Source organism: Stegostoma tigrinum, chromosome 9 (genome assembly GCF_030684315.1).
Source record: "Stegostoma tigrinum isolate sSteTig4 chromosome 9, sSteTig4.hap1, whole genome shotgun sequence".
NCBI classification, from domain to species: Eukaryota; Metazoa; Chordata; class Chondrichthyes; order Orectolobiformes; family Stegostomatidae; genus Stegostoma; species Stegostoma tigrinum.
In genome coordinates, this window is record NC_081362.1 from 25,958,231 (window position 1) to 25,976,330 (window position 18,100).

The window sequence follows — 18,100 nt, forward strand, 5'->3', positions numbered from 1 at the left end:
TGCATTAATACTCATTTCCCTACACCCATTTTTTAGTTTCAATTTTTCCTTTATGGTTTTGATCGTATTTCATTAGTGATTAGTTCATATTTTATTTAAGCAACTTTTGTGTTATTCTGGATCAGAATATCAATATAACTGTCCATTTTCTTTGTGCAAATTCTAATTCCAGCCCCTTAAGAACAGTTTTTTCCTCACTATCACCCTGAAAAATTTAATTTTCTCAAATATTGTCCCAAACCATACATCATGATCACTGTTGTCTCAATGTTTAAATGCTTTTACTACTCATTTTCTCTAATTCATTTCCCAATTATCAGTGTCAGTCTTTTCTTGTTGGGCTCATTAAACCAATATGCAAGAGTCCTGCAGTTGTAGCAACATCATTTTTTTTCCCCTTTAACCCAACTCTTTTGGTTAATTCATTTCACAGAAGCTAAATTTTTCAGTGATTGCTCTTAGAGATATTTTCTAAATCAACCTGTTCAGAGATATTTTACACACTTCTGGAGTAGGTGGAACTTGAATCCAGTTTCCTCGCTCAGAGACAAGAACAACATGCTCCACCACATGACTGTTCAATGCTTTGATTCATTTCCCCAGTTTGTTCACATTTCTTTCTCCATCTCCCCCTTTCATTATTAGGTGTTTGTTTGTCTACTCCAACTTAAAACGTTTATTAAAGTCAATTGTTGAAGCCGGTCTGTATGTATTCTAACTTATTGGAGTCTTACTTTTTTCTAATTTGTTATCTCTAAACGCAACTGCTTGATCTTCTCCTTTTCTAAATATATTATAGTCTGTAATATTGAATTCTTAACTCTGATTTTTCTTAAAATCACACCTCAGCAATCCTTACATTATCTGGTTTCTCAACTATCACCAGTCCACCTATTTTATTGTAGACATTGGATATGGCTGAAGAGTCTAATCCATTTCTTAAACAGATGTTCCTCATCTTATTTTTATCCAAATGTTTGGTACTTGTTTTCTACAACTATTAATTTATAGCTTTCCATAGTTAGTATTGCCCATGCTCTCCTTGTTTCACTGCATCCCCTGTAACCCCTCCAAGAGGTTATAAGCCTTTATCATCTCAAATTTATTTTTTCCATTTTGATACCGGTCCCACTCAGCTCAAATGCAACCCTTTCCTGTCATAACCGTATCCCATGAAAAATACCTCTTCTTTCCCAGGTACCAAACTCAGGACGCAGACCTTCCCTAATCTTTCAATTTACATTTAACACACTGTACTGGTTTTTAAATCACTCCATTATAGTTTCAATTATAAATAAATTATGTTGAAAATTTACCTTAATGACAGACATTTCAATGGGTAGGTTAGTTGCACACAAAACTGCGCATCCCCAAGCCTTCACAAGGAAGTGTAACAAAGATGAGGAGAGCTCCAGATTTAATTTCTGGAAAGAAACATAATGGATCTACTCTTGCTGCACCTGCGTGTGAGGATATCAGCAAGCTTGATGGGCTGATTAACATTGTTGGTTGAACTGCGATACAGAGCACACCAACAGCACAAGTTCATTTCCTGTACTAGCTTCTCAAGTCTCACGCCTCACTGGAGTGGCGACAACACAACACCGGTCACTTCTCTAATGAGTGAGAAACCCTGATACTATGATGATTTCATCTTCCTTTTATCAACATCCCATGTAGTATCACAGCACTCGCTTAAGATGTACAGAAATTGTGGACACTTCCTTAAAGCACAGAAGGGTGACAACCACCACAGAGAACATATTCAGTGCTTTACTATCCTCATACACGTCTTTTCTTAAAAGGCAATATACAAATCAAACTAGGTCTTGGGGTTGAAAGCATAAAAAACCAAGATAAAATCTTAGGTAATTTTAGGAAGTACTGTGCATACAAAGACTTCAATAAAGGCTTTTAAAAATAAACATCAGAAAATTGACAGCCAAACAACCAAAACAACTTAGTTTACATTTCTACCATAGTTTATTATACTACTCTAGACATCTGTAGTTTAGATGAGCTGTCACAGGTGGATTGCCTACGATTATACATTTATTATTCTGTAACAGTACACTTCTTACCAGTCAATGTGAGGGGAGTCAGATCAATGGAGATGTCATGCTGGTCGCTTACAAGCTTGCAGTTATGGCTTTCTAGGTAATCTCTGGGGCAGGCAAATTCAGTAACCCATTCAATTTCATAGCGACAGTTAGTACTGGCAATCAACTTGGGATCTGTACCCTATTAAAACAAACACATTTGTACTGTAAGTCAAGATCATAAAATCAAAAGTGCAAATTCTACAAGTTTCTCAATGCCCGAAATACCTGTAAAACGTGAAAATGGTTTCTGGTACACTCCCTGCAAACCAAGCTTATATTAGTTCTAAAATAAAATTAAAACAGGTGTATTTACCTAGTTAAAGACTGGGTAGGAAGACTGTTGTTCTGAACTTTTCTCCATTTTGTAATTTATTCCCGTAATCTGCTGTGCCGGACTTTGTTTTTTAATCTCTATTCTCCCAAAGAACTGTCACTGCAAAAACTGTACTTTCGGACCTTTGCACCTAAGATGGCGCTGTAAGCAGCGATCTCATGAGAGGTCGAATGACTGGTTAAGAGGAAGAAAGGCGTTTTAGGTAGGTTTAGGAAACAAGGAACGGAAAAGGCTCTAGGAGGAATACAAGTTGTCCAGGAAGGAGATGAGGAAAGGGCTTAGGAGAGCGATAAGGGGGCATGAGAAAACCTTGACAGATAGGATCAAGGAAAACTCCAAGATTATTTACACACGCGTGTGGAACACGAGAATATCCCCAGAGAAAGGGTAGGGCTGATCAAGGATTGTAAAGTGAATTTGTGCACGTAGCCTAAAGAGATAGGAAAGGCTCTTAATGAATACTTTTCTTCGGTATTCACAACTGAGAGGAACCTAGTTGTAGAGGAGGACAGTGTGAAACAGGCTGGTAGGTTAGAGGAGTTCGATGCTAGTAAGGAAAATGTGCTAGGAATTTTGAGGAGGCTGAAGATAGACAAGTCCCCTGGGCCTGATGGGATTTATCCAAGGATTCTCTGGGAAGCAAGGGAAGAGATTGCAGGGCCTTTGGCGATGATCTTTTCATCCTCACTGTCCACAGATATAGTGCTAGAAGATTTGAGAGGAGGCAAACGTCATTCCTTTGTTCAAAAAAAGGGGACAGGGATAACCACAGAAATCACAGACCAGTCAGTCTTACGTCAGTGGTCAGCAAATTACTGGAAAGGGCTCTGACAGATAGGATTTATGATCACTTGGAAAAGCAGTTTGATTCATGATAGTCAGCATGGATGCTAAATTCTTTAAAGAAGTGACCAAACACGTGGATGAAGGTGGAGCAGTGGATGGGGTATACATGGATTTAAGTAAGACGTTTGATAAGGTTCCCAAGGTAGGTTCATGCAGAAGGTACAGGGGCATGGGATAGGGGAAAAATGTAGCAGATTGGATTCAGAATTGGCTGACCCTTAGAAGACAAAGGCTGGTATTGAAGGAAAATATTCAACATGGTGCTCAGTTAGGAGTGGTGTACCACAAGGATCTGTTCTGGGTTCTCTGCTATTTGAGATTGTTGTAAATGATTTGGATGAAGAAGTGGAAGGGTGGATTAGCAAGTTCGTGGATGATATGAAGATGAGTCGTGCTGTGGACAGTGCGGGGGTAGGCGCTGTTCCAGGTTACAAACGGACATCAATAGGGATCAGAGCTGGGTTGAGAATTGGCAAATGAAGTTTAACGCTGAGAAGTGTGAGGGGATTCATTTTGGAAGGACAAACTTGAAAGCAGAATACAGGGTTAACGGAAAGATTCTTAGCAGTGTGGAGGAGCAGAGGGATCTTGGGGTTCATGTTCACAATTCCCTGAAAGCTGCCACCCTGGTGGCTAGAGTTGTTAAGGCGGCGTATGGTGTGTTAGCTTTCATTACTAGAGGGATTGAGTTCGAAAGCCACGAAGTTATGTTCCAGCTATAAGAAAGCCTGGCTCAGCCACATCTGGAGTATTGTGTCCAGTTCTGGTCGCCTCATTTCAGGAAAGATGTGGAAGCATTGAAAACGTGTAATGGAGATTTACCAGGATATCGCCTGGAATGGAGGGAAGGTCTTATGAGGAAATGTTGAGAGCGCAAGGGTTTTTCTCTTTAGAACAATGAAGGATGAGAGTTGACTTGATAGATGTGGACAAAATGATCAGAGGTACGGATAGAGTGGACAGCCAGAGACTTTTTCCTAGGGCGGGAGGTATTATGAAGGGGTATAGTTTTAAAGCGAGTGGTGGTAGATATAGGGGAGTCGTCAGAGGTAGGTTCTCTACTCAGAGTCGTCAGGGCGTGAAATGCATTGCCGGAGAGGGTAGTGGAGTCGGCCTCATAAGGAGTACTTAAGCAGCTATTAGATAGGCATACAGATGATAGTATGAGGTAGAGGTGGAGGTTAGATAGAATTTAGGATGAGGGTAAAAGTTCGGCACAACAGGGGGCCAAAGGGCTTGTGCTGTGCTGTACTGTTCTATGTTCTAAATATAATGGAATGCAACATTATTTTCCCCAAATTCAGAAATATTGCAAAACATAGTAATGAACATCAAGGATTCCAAGATCCAAATAAAGAAAAGAAATTGGAGAAAACGTTGTAGCCCTCTGCAGAATCCAGAACAATATGTTAAGCTGTCCTTAGGATTGCCAACACAAAGGGGACTTTGAAGAGGCAGCAAAAATTGATGGATGATCAAAGCTCCACTGTATCAAATTTTCATTCTTAATTTAAGAAATGAGGCTGCATCTTTTGGCAAATATTGAACAGGCATTAGCAATTGAAGTGTTCTTTTTATTTCAGCCACATTATCTTAGTAAACTCAGTGCCCTGCTTTTGAAGTGAATAGTCTAGAATCCAATTTACATATCATTGATACCAGAATTGCATGTTATCTGCATAACGTCTGTCATTTGTCAATTCTAAGAACAAATTATTTAAGTAAACAGTGGTCGTGTTTTGGAGAAACAGAAAACACTTGAAATGAAATTAAAAATTTAAACTCGAGAATGCGACCAAGGGAAATCATGATTTATAAGGAAAATTTGATACAATACAGTGTAGTAGCTTGAGATAAGAAAACTGATGGGAATGTGAATCATGAGATCAGAGGCTGCAAGATGATAAAAGGTAGCTTCAGAAAATGGACAACAAGGCAGGTAAAGTATAATGTGGATTTAAGAGAATCTCATTTATTACAGTAATACAAAATGTTTCAAAGACTTAAACCTTTCAAAAGTTGATGTTGAAAAATTGTGTGCACTTCAAGAAACACAGCAATAGCTTAGGTAGTCAAATGGCATATTGGCGCTTGTAGAAAGGGAGCTGGAGTACAAGCGTATGGAACTCTTGTGACAGCTGTATAGAACTCTGGTGAGACTGCACTTAGTAGGGCATACAGTTTTTCCTCTGCGTATACAAGAAAGAATATGCTTGCTTTGAAGCAGCATAGATTAGCTTCACTAAATTGGAAGGATGGAGAGTGGGAAGTGATTTCTTTAAAAAGATACAAAATTCTGAAAGGAGTCAACAAGGTGGATGCTGAAAGGAAGTTTCCTCTGCTTGGGGAATTTAGATTACAAAGTCAGTTTCAGGCCAAGTCTTGAACATTTGGGACTGAGCTGAGGAAAACCTTCAGAAGAGTGTACACCTTTAGAAATCCCTTCCCAATGAGGCTGCAGAAGTTCACTCAACGTATTCAAGGCTCAAACAAACTTTTGACGTCTCATACAATTAAAGAATTAGGAAAATTTGCAGAAAGCAGAAAGGGGTAGAAGATCAATCATGATTACATTGATTGGTACAGTGGCTCAAAGAGGACAAATGGTCAAACTTTTTGAACATCTACTGTACTCTTATTACAACACTAGCTGGTCAACATTATAGCCAAAGCTCTCAAAGTTAAGGCCACTAGACAAAGATGGAAGTATGTATTAAAATGGGAATCAAAATGAAACATTTTAGAAAAGATAAATGTTCTAAGGAAGCAGAATTAAAGACAGATCAAATTGCTGCAATAAAAATCAACAGTAGTAATTATTAAACATGTACAACTTAAAAACTCTTTCAACTGAAGAGGTTTAGCTGAGGAAAAAACAGTTGTACTATTCCTCAATTATTCATATTCCATCCAGAAAAGATCAGCTTTCCATTTCAGTACAAATGTTTTCAACCTATTTACAAACCTGTCTCCTTCCAGAGGGACAGATTAAAGTGATGGTGACAGCAGGTTTATGATTGCCACAAAATGCTGGTGACTTTTCATCTCTAATGTGTTCTTTAGCATAGCGAAGCATTAACCTGAAACATAAATTGAAGGACAATTAAAAATTGCATTAAAGGCACATTGAATGTATCACTGAACAAATAATCCAGAACCCCTAATGTTATGAAGACACAGGTTTAAATTCAACTTTGTCAGATGGCGAAATTCAATTAGCAAAATGTGACTGTGTGCTCGGTTTCATAAAATCCAACTTGTTCACAACTTTGGAAAGGAAATCTGCCACCCTTACTTGGTACCTGCAACTCCAGACTCTCGACAATACCATCAATTCCTAACTGCCCTTTGAAATGGACTTAGCAAGCCACTCCATTTTTATTGAACTGCTACAAACTAAACAAAAGAATAAAACTGGATGCAGCACCTGGCATTAAATCTAAGCACCAGGATGTACACCAGCAAGCACAAATTTTGAAAACACTGCAAAGTCTTCATTTCCATCATCTGGGGTTTGTGCCAAAATTGAAACACCTGTCTCACACCGATAGACTATTGATCAACTAGTTTGTAAACGGAATGATTCTGTGGCTATAAATTATGTCCTAGATACCACCAATATCTGTCCCTAGATAGGGCAAGCCAAAAGAGGTGGCAGCACAGTGCTATATAAAGCAGGAAGGAGTTATCCTGCGAGTATATCGCCATTAGGTCAAATCACACAAGTTCCTCCTGATTATTACATACCCATTGCGCTCAACTGAGAAATTAGTAAATGTTGAACGTTACTTCAAGAAGTCCAAAAAGGTGCAAACGGCACAGAACAATCTGTATCGGAGACTTCAAGTGTCTATTGTCAAGAGTGGTTTAGTATCAGCCTGACAGAGTTGGCAGAATCCCAAGAGGACACAGCTTCTAGACTGCGTCACAAAAGGTGGAGAACCAGCCAAGGTGGAGTGAATGACCTAGTCATCAAAATGCACCTACCACAGATGCATCTGTCTATACAGTATTAATCGAAACAACTACTACCCAGTCCCAACTTCATATGAAAGACAGTTTCCATTCTGTTGCGAGGCAATACCACTGCACTAAATGAGGCAGTCATGTTGCCCAGCTAGTATTGTAATAAGAGTACAGTAGATGGTGCTGCATCCAGTTTTATTCTGTTGTTCACACTTTGTAGCAGTTTGATAAAAACGGAGTAAATTCTCTTTCATCACAACCTCCTTTCTCACCTACATCAGTATCATCAGCAAATTTTGCTACGCTACACTGTTCCAGCTTGCAGATCATTTATACGGATTGCAAAGAGTTGAGGTCTGTGAATGGAATGCTGTGGCACCCAACTAGGAATGGTTCACTAGAGAAGGACCCATCTGTCCCAACCGTACGCTGTCAGTCAACCGAGCCTCTATTCAAGCCAATACGCCATCCTTAACACCCAAAACCTAACCTTCTGGATCAATCCTTTATGCAGCACCTTGTCAAATGCCTCTTGAAAGTCTTCATGTACCACGTCCACTGGATCCCCACTATCCACATGTCTGGTCGCATCCTCAAAAAGAACTCCAGCGAATTTGTCAAGCATAACTTGCCCTTTATAACACTGGCACATTGAGTCTTGTTTTCCTCAAATGTCCAGTTATCTCCTCCTTTAAAGGCAGACTCCAGCAACTTCCCCACCACAGATCAGTTAGTTTTACTTCTGCCATGTCCTTTTTTGACTAGGGTGCATGTTAGCATGTTTCCATTCATGGTGGCCTTTCCAGAATGGAGTGAATTTTGGAATATCATAACTAATCCATCTGCTATCTGCTGCCACATGCTTTAATATCCTAGGGTGCTGTCCACCTGCCTTTAATCCCATCAGTTTACATAATACCTTCTCCCTGGCTATTGTAATTTCATTAAGATTTTCATCCTTTTTACACATTTTAAAAGCTTTTGATATCAATGCTGTTAGTATTTCTGTTTGTTTCCTTTTGCAGTTCATCTTAGCTCTTTGATTTGTTATTAGTAACCCCTTGCTAAGGTTTAGAGTTCTCCCAATCCTCTAGCGTGCCAGTAGCTTTTGTGGTTTGATATGCCCTAGTTTTGGCCTATCTTATCCTTGACTTCCTTGTTAAGCCATGGATGATTTTTCACCTTATTAGAACTTGAGAGCAAGAAGAGAATACACTCTACTTGAGGAGGTGTTAAGTATCTCCCTAAGTATTTTCCACTGTTCTTTATTTGTCCTGGCTATTAACACATTGCTCAGTCCACAAGGGCCAACTCTTGTTCTTTCCATCTGAATCTGAAACTCTAACATCTTGTGGTTACACCTTCAAACAGGATCCTCACTAATAAGGCCTTTTAACAATCCTTCCTCATTACATGACACCAAATCTAAAGTAGCCAATTCTCTGGCTGGTTTGATGACATGTTGCTCTGAAACAACCCTTCATATACTCTACATATCTTTCTTTGAGGCAATACTTCCCAAGTTGATTAATCCAGTCAATATGCACGTTCAAATCATCCATAATTACTGTGTGCCCTTCTCACAAGCCCTCATTATCTCCTGGTTTGTACTGTGCTATGCTTCATAAGTACTATTTGCATATCTTTAAATTACTCTTACCAAAGTATTTCTTCCCTTGCTTTTCATTTCCATCTGAACTTAATAAATATTTCGGTCGCTGGGGCCAAAAGCGTTTCTTAATACAGCCTTGAAGGCATCCTTAACCAATAAAGCAAGTCGTCCTTTGCTTATCTTTTTGGAATAAGGAGAACCCATGGGCATTTAACCTCCAGTCCTGATCTTCCTGTAAACCACATTTCAGTAATCTCCACCAGGTTGTACCCATTTATCTCTGTGCCATCAGCTCATCAACTTTATTCCAAGAACTGCATTTAGGTACAGGGTTTTCAAAACAAGGTATTTCCACCACTGAATTCTCCACCAGCATCCTGGGGATTACAGTTGACTAGAAACTAAACCGGATCGGACAGACTCTGGTAACAAGAACAGACCCAAAACTAAAAAAAAATCTGTAGTAAACAGTTCACTCACCTCCTCTATGCTTGCCAACATCTCAAATGTCTGACACTATCCAAGAGAAAGCTGCCCATCAACCACTTTCATTATTCGTGTGCTTTATCCCTGGTACACAGTGGAGGTGATCAAAAGTCCACCAGCAGTACCTTCCAAACCCTCAAAGCTCTACGTGGGTGAGGGTGGGCGGAGCAGTGGGGTGGATGCATGGAATCACCATTGCAGAGTTCCCGCCAACTCTCCCATCATCTTGACTCGGAACTATACTGCTCACTGTTCCTTCATTGACACTGGGTTAAAAACCTGGAACCCCCATTCTATCTGCACTATTGGAGTGTAGGTACACTCAAGACTGCAATGGTTCAAGAAGGTAGCTCACCCACCTCCTTAAGGGCAATAAATTGATAGCTTATGGGCATTGCTGGCTATGCCATAAGTGAGGAATTGGGTGGGCAGGGCCGGTAGGGGAGGAGGAAACGTGATCACCTGTTTCCCACGTACAATGTACATGAAGACTTGCGCGTCTGAATACATTCAAAAGACCTTGTATGCATTCATTTACCTTAAATTTGATTTCCAATGCAAAATATCTGCAAAGAGTTTTTCACCACTTCTCAATGTCAATTTCATGCATAATTTCACTTCTATCTTAGATCTATTATACAGGAAATAATGTTTACCATTCTAAAACATGAGAAAGTGAAGACTAATGGAAAATATGATAGTTAAATGCACTGCATGTAGCTGGTGATTAAATCAAAAAAGTAAAATGCAACTAAGACCCTGAAAATTGTCAAGTAACTATAGGACTAGTAATTTCGAAATTACATCAGAAATTGCAGTCCAAGAAGGGATATTAAAACATGAGCCCATGTCCGTTAGCTGAATATCTAACATCTCAGGAAACTGATTGTTATAAAACATTTAAATACTTAGTTCTCAACTATACAGACATCAAAAGGCTATATATAAAAAAAAATCAGAATTTCAGGTTAAAGTGGAAATTATACACAAAATGACTTCAATGTAAACATACTGTAAGCTCTACATTTAAAATTTTCTTCTGATAAATCAAAATCAAATGTAACGCTTGGAATTCCAATGACACATTTCCTACCTGTCTTTGCCAACTAGTTTCAAAGCATCTGTTGGTTGGCCAACATCAAATGCAGTGGATCCTTTCAACAAGCAGGCACTACTGCCAGGTTTACATGCTGAGGTCTTGCCTGAAGGAGCTAGTAGTTAAACAAATAATACTATTAAAAACTAGAACCAAAACCTTTTACTTGCACACTGCTTCCTCACTTCATAAATTCAAGCATTGTGAAGTAATTACAGCACAAAAGGGAGCCACTCAACGATCCAGTTACAAAAAATTTGCTTAAGAATAATTCCATCAAAACATATTGTCTTGGACTCATCAGAACAGAAGGTAAAAGTGCAATATTTCAAAAGGAAGCTATAATTCAGAATACAGAGGAAAAGGGCACTAATTGTTTGTTAAGTCAATTAATTGGTCAAGGTGTTAGAGAATATATCCGAATACTTCTACTTCATTTAAAAGCAGCACATGCTTGGACATGTTCCTTTCAACCTGCAAACAAATGTGCAGCTTTCCAACAGGTGAGGCACATTGTTAGGTTGACTGATACTGAACAATGGGATATAGGAATTTCAGTGTTGACGCAATGCCAGATACTTAGACTCCATGTCCCAATGATGGGCGAATAGAATCAAACACCTGTTTTTGTTCCAAAAGTATTAGTTGCTGGAAAAGCTCAGCAGGTCTGGTAACATCTGTGAAGAAAAAAAAAAAATCCAGAGTTAACGTTTCAGGGCCAGTGACCCTTCCTCAGAACTGATGGCAGGTGGGAAAATGTCAGCTTACAAGCAGAAAATAGGGAGGGTCAAGTGGGGTAGGCAGTAAACAACAGGATAGAGCCTAAAGAGAGAGAGAGAAGAACGGTCGGACAAAGGAGTTGATCACGATCTGGCTAGGAGGGTGAATAGTTGTTAATGGGGACCATTAGTGGCTAACAACAGGTGGTGTGTAATGGTAGGCTGTGATAACAAGGCCTGGGACAAGGGAGAGTTTAAGTCCTAGAATTATTTAACTTGATAGAGAGAGTCGGGAAGGCTGCAGGGTCCCCAACCGCACAACAGGCCAAGGTAGGGGGCTAGGACATGGGAGAATTTAGGGCCTAAACTCTATTGAACTCTATTCAGTCCATTGTTCTTGTAGCCTGCGCTGAGCTTCAGTGGAACACTGCAGCAAGCTACAGTCACAGATGTTGGCTAGGGAACAAGGTGGTGTGTTGAAGTAGCAGGCAACAGGTAGCTCAGCGTCTTTTTTGCAAGCAGAATGTCGACGTTCTGTGAAGTGTAGACTGGGTGACTGTCCCTGAGCTACCTGTTGCCTGCTACTTCAACACACCATCCTGCTCCCTGGCTAACATGTCTCTGGCTTGCTGCAGTGTTTAACCGCAAGCTGGAAGAACACCATCTCATTTTCCGCTTGGGGACCCTGCAGCCTTCTGAACTCTATAAATCAAGTTCAAGAGAGTTTAGGCCCTAAATTCTCCCATGTCCTAGACCCCCACCTCACATCAGGCCTTGATATCACAGCCTCCCATTACACACTACATATTGTTAGTCACTAACAGTCCCTATGAAGGACTATTGACCCTCCTAGCTAGATAGTTATCACTTCCTTTGTCTATCCAACCACTCTTCTCTCTCTCTTTAGGCTCTATCCAATCATTCATTCCCTACCCCAACCCTTTCCTATTTTCTGCATATAAGCCATTGTTTTCCCAGCCACCATCAGTTCTGAGGAAGGGTCACCAGACCCGAAACATTAACTGATTTTTAATTCACAGTTGCTGCCAGGCTTAAAGAGCTTTTCCAGCAACTTCTATTTTTGTTCCTGATTTACAGCATCCCGCAATTCTTTCGATTTTTACCACATACTTTTGGCTATGTACAGTAGGCAAAGTACTGAAAGTATTCAAACATGTTTGCAAAACTGAGAACATTATTCAAAGTCACACAGACAAGTGTGCTGTGAAGTACAGTAACAAATTTAAGACTAAGTGGTTGGCACTGCTACCTCACACCACCAGAGTCCCGGGTCCAATTCCACACTCAAGCGACTGTGTGGAGTTTGCACATTATCCCCATACCTGTGAGGGTTCCTCCGGGAGCTCCGGTTTCCTCCCATAGTCCAAAGATATGCAGGCTAGGTGGACAGGCCATGCTAAATCGCCCAGAGTGTTCAGGGATGTGTAGATTAGGTGGGATGATCAGAGGATTGGTGTGGACTTGGGCCAAAGGGCCTGTTTCCACACTGTAGGAATTCTATGATTAGTTAAATTTGTAACGTTTTCCCAACTTGTGTTTAGAACAAAGTACTGAGAATTGGGAGTCTGAAATAGCAATAGAACATGCTGCAAATCCACAGGTTAGTTAACACCTGCTGAATGAGTGTGTTAACATACCAGTCAACTACCTTTCATTAAAACTAGAAAATGTTAAACAGCAAGTTAAGTGGCAAGAATATGAAAACAGGCAAAAGACTGCAAGACAGGAGAGATTAAAGTACAGAGTAGATGATGCAAGGCCAAAAGGCAGTGGTAAGGGAATATGTAAAGCAAAATACACGTCTCTAAGGGCATGGCAAATAACAGAACAAGCTGCTTTTCAAACCCCCAAAAAATTACTAAATCTAAAACATGTCAAAACTAGGCACAGGATATTTGTTGAATTCTACATCGTGTTTGCAATGCAGTAAAATGAACTTTCATATCCAACCTCAAACAGCCTGCTTCAAACCTCGTTTTCAAAATCTACCAACAGGATTGCCCTGGTATACCAAGTGTTTTAGTCTACACTGCCTCAATGAACACAATTCTCCTTCTCAGTTTCTACATCACCAACCACCCCCACCACTCGTCTTTGTAATCCAGTTTCGGTGTAATAGCATGAATAGAACTCAGCTTCCTTCTTTATTCATTAGTGGGCTAACAGCATTGATCGCCCATCCCTAATTACCCAGGGGGCAGTTAAGAGTCAACCACATTGCTGTGGGTCTGGAATCAGAAGTAGGCCAAGCCAGGTAACGAGGTAGTTCCCTTCCCTAAAGGGCATTAGTGATTGTTTTTCTGACAATCCAGAGTGGATTCATGATCACCATTAGACTCTTAATTCCACATATTTATTGCATTCAAATTCCATCATTTGCCGTGGCAAGATTTGATTTTAAGGGATTTCTCCCGTAAACAAAAAGGGCCAGATTCTCCAACCTCGCTAAATTTGATCTGATATTGAAGAACTTCAATCCCATTCACTTTCTCCAGATAAAAGGCAGAACTGAACGTGTGCACCATTCCAAGTTATGCTTTCTTTTGTGGGGTGTGAGAACTCTCCTTGCTCCAGTCTGAGGCGCCTCCTCCATTTTTTGAAACATTTGAGGATTTCATTCCTTCTCTCAACCCAAATGGAAACATTGTATAAACTCACCTTACCATTGCTTTCAGACAGACCCTCTTAACATCTGCTGTCCTCAACCTGACCTATCCCCAAAAATTGAGCAAGGCAAGTGTTAGAGATGGCCCACATGAATGTAAAAAGACAGGTCATAAATTTTTTCAATTTTATCGGAGATAGTTAACAAATATTAAGACCACTGGCAGCCCCACCACCTTGACTATTTGCCCCATTCTTCACTTCTGAGAAGATTCCAATCCGTTTTCTGAGTTTTTCGGTCTCTGTCGCACCTGTTCTAATGATGTGACCTTCCTAAGGAGTGCTTAATGTGCCCTCTTTCCTCAACTCGAAACTCCCAGTGGTTAAGAGACCTCTACTGTGTATTTCTTATTTTCTGCAGTTCTGTTCTCACCATCTCCCCTCCCAAGCAAGGATAGCATTCCTTAGGTCCTCACTTCATACAGTTGAGCAGCACATTCCACTATTTCAAATCATAAATTGGGATTCCTCCAAACACCTTTCCACCCCCTCACCACTTTTACCATTTCAAAAAGAGCTGTTTGCTTTCAGACACTGAATCTACATTTCTTATTTTCACAGCATCTTTTCATGCAAACAGAGATACAACTGCTCTTACTCCACATTTTTTTTTTAAATCATATAATACACTTGCCACGTGAAGCAACTACTTATGAGTACTGTTTTTAAATCTAGAACATTATTCATATGTTGTCTTCTCTACACCTGGAAATCAGAAGCAGATTTGGCGACCACAGGCAAAATGCTGTCATTTTAATTCTCCAATTTTCCCTCATTGACCACTGCACTGACTCAGTGTTACAATTAATCTCAGTGGAAACTCAGAACAGTACCTCATCTTTTTAGTAGACCTCCAGAGTCTTCCAGATTCAGTACGCAGTTCAACAATTTCAGACTGTGATCTTTATCCACATTGGTTTGCAGGTTTTGGTTTTACTCATGTTTTCTCCATTTGCTTTTGAAACCAACAGCTGTTAAATGTCATTCACACCACATCTAATGTTTCCTACTCGTCTCCTAACCACTTCCTGTAGCCTTGTACAACCAAATGTTTCAAACACAATCTCTCCCACTTACAATCCTTTGACATTCTGTTTGTTCTTTATCCCACCCTCGTTTCACATGTTTAAAGCGGGTTCTTGTGTACATTTGACTATCCAGTTCAGCTGAAAATGAGAGTCCAAAAAGTTAACTCTCAACACAACTGGTCTGAATTGCTGACAATTTCCTGCATTGTTTTTTACAATCCAATACCAATGCTCACACTCTATCCCAACATCTTTCTATTCATTTCTCTCATTGTACTTACCTAGCTTTCCTCAATTAAATCTACATGAGCATGGGAGGAGTTGGACAGCGATAATGCTTTTAGGCCAGTAATCCTGAGGCATAGTCAGATGCCTGAGGGATACAGTTTCAAATACCAAAATAGCAGGTGGAGGAGGAGTTTAAAAATCAATTAAATCCAGAATTAAAAGACAATCAATATTTTAATTGTAACCATGAAACTACATTACTGGAAGCAAACCTTACCTGGTTTGAGATAAAAAAGGTATAGAGCTGGATGAACACAGCAGGCCAAGCAGCAGAGGAGCAAGGAGGCTGGCGTTTCAGGCCTAGACCCTTCTTCAGAAAAGAGTCTAGGCTGAGGTTTCAGGCCTTCCTGTTCCTCTGATGCTGCTTGGCCTGTGTTCATCCAGCTCTATACCTTGTTATCTCAGATTCTCCAGCATCTGCAGCTCCTACTACCACTTACTTGCTTTGGCCTACATGCAACTCTTAATTTCTCTGAAAATGACCTAGCAAGCTATTACGTACAAGACCAATTAGAAATGGGCAACACCAACTCATTTCCCATAGAAGAAATGCTTTCAGCTCTCTTCCGACAGGAATTTTGGCATTCTCTCTTTGCAAAACGAAGGTTGTCTTAAATTTCCCGTTGCATTATTAATGACAAACATTCATCTCTAGTTTTAGTTTCTTCTAGAAGTCAAGATCTTTCATATGTACACTATCCAATTTTTTAATAACATAAAGGCCTCTATTAAGCCATCGATAAGCCTTCTGTTAAGAAAAAAGCCCCAGTCTGTTCTATCTCCTGAAAGATAGAGTCTCTCATTTCTATATCATTCCAGACGATCATTTTTGCACATTCAGTGCCTTGATATCTACTTTTAGTGGTATGTATGTCTATATTCCCAAATCTTCTGTTCCACTACTCATTAGCCAATAACCTTCCGAGGAGGATGTGGGCACTTAAACATACCTCTCAACGTTAAGGCCGACTTGTCCGTTTGCACCCATCAAATTTCATAATGTTTGTGATTTTATGCCAGTTCTCTTCTATACTAAAACTTTCACTCCAATTAGATATCATCTTCAAGTTGTAAAATACTTTGAATTTCAGACTCCATACCATTTATTGAAACAGCTGACAGTGCTCTGGAACTGAACTTGTGGAACAGCACTTGCCAGCTTGAGTAACTGCATTTAACCCCGCCCCCCACTTCATTTTGTTTTGTGACTAGCTTCTTGTGTCTGACTCCATATTCTAATCTTAGCTTCAGTCTACTATGCGATTGCTTATAAAAGCATGATGGAAATCCAAGATAACAAAGTGTGGAGCTGGATGAACACAGCAGGCCAAGCAGCATCTCAGGAGCACAAAAGCTGACGTTTCAGGCCTAGACCCTTCATCAGAGAGCGGGATGAGGAGAGGGTACTGGAATAAACAGGAGGGGCGGGAAGGAGGCTGCTTGGCCTGCTGTGTTCATCCAGCTCCACACTTTGTTATCTTGGATTCTCCAGCATCTGCAGTTCCCATTATCAATGGAAATCCTTGACTTTATTTACTCTAAATTTTTTTTAGAAGATCTTAGGTTGGTTATATACACTGTCCCTTTTGGAACTGGAACTGACTCACTGGTACTTTCACTTTACAGGTGTTTTCTAATACACCTTTGAGTCAGGACTCCACAATTTTTCCTGCCACTGTCAAGCTAAATGGACTTAGTTTTCCTCCACACGCTTTTATCTTTCTTATGTCAGAATCACATAAGCTGTCACAAGTTTTAGGGCAGTATTTGTTTCTCTTACATTTCTGTAAGAGTCCCTTTTACATTTCACAGATGCAACCCATATGAACCATTGATTTTAGCTTTAACTTTGATTAGTTGGTCAATTATTTCCTTTCTTTAAAAGAAAATCATAAATGGCTTTATATATTATTTGATTTCACAATGAGACCAGTAATGAGTGACATTGTTAAGTAAATAGGGTACAAAGTTCATGAACTCAATGCAAGCTAGGAGAAATTAATCAGTTGAGAAAAGGTAACTAACCTATATCTCTACAAATGTTGATATACAAATCATCATCATCAGGAGAATCAACCAAATAGCCTCCTGACATCTTTATGAGCGGATTCAGATCACGTTTCTTTCCAACTTCATCAATGATGTAACAAGGAACCTTAAAAAAGTTAACATGTTAAGTGCACATAAATGAATAGGTTTTTAGTAAATTCAATCAAGGAACATCTGTCACGTCATGAATAAATACCTTAATTAAGAGCAAAGAACTATCATAGGCAAAACAGAAACCAATGACAATTTGATTAATGCACACTTTCTGCAGTAATCCCAATTCATCACCTTCATTGTCTGGGAACTGATGCTTAGTTTCCACATCTTCCATCCATTGGGAAGCAATAGATGGAAAATGAGTGGAATATGCCTTCAATACTCAGATCTACCCACAAAACGTGTTCAAAAATGTACTTTAATAGGGCTATTTTACATATTGAGCACTGTTAAAGGCTTATTCAGTGATCAATTTGAAGAGTTTGCTTCAGAACAGATAAAAGTTAGTTGGAAATCACATTTAGATCTCTCTGCTTCAATCTACCAATACTTCCTAAATAATCAACTGAAGCCTGCTGAACATGAACTATTAACAGCAAGCAATTTAGTGAAGGGAGTTTGTCTGTTTTAATAATTGTTTAGAAAGCAAACGCAACTTGCAAGCTCAATTAGCCACTGGGCATTGACCCACAATGACATTCACAGCTGTGTCATTAATAGAAAAAAATGTCTGACAGTACTGAAAAAGGTGGGGTTTTTTTTTAGCAAGTTAAACACATCACTTTGGAGAAAGCACACGTGCCAGAATTTGAATCGAGAGAGATACTGCCAAATAGTAATGCCTGGGTGGTTGCAATGTTCAAGGTCTGATTATGTGGGACGAAGCATAGCA

At 39.7% G+C, this 18,100-nt stretch overlaps 1 protein-coding gene across 2 annotated transcripts in view; it reads right to left on the reverse strand.

The window, feature by feature from the left end:
* Positions 1-18,100, reverse strand: part of igf2r (insulin-like growth factor 2 receptor) — a 183,867-nt gene that overhangs the window by 120,300 nt on the left and 45,467 nt on the right. For both annotated transcript variants that reach the window (XM_048535711.2, XM_059648421.1), the window contains 4 exons: positions 17,188-17,317; positions 10,440-10,557; positions 6,248-6,362; positions 2,082-2,241 (listed from right to left, as the gene is read on the reverse strand). In XM_048535711.2, coding sequence (XP_048391668.2) covers positions 2,082-2,241; positions 6,248-6,362; positions 10,440-10,557; positions 17,188-17,317 — 523 coding nt within the window. The remainder of the gene's footprint in view (positions 1-2,081; positions 2,242-6,247; positions 6,363-10,439; positions 10,558-17,187; positions 17,318-18,100) is intronic.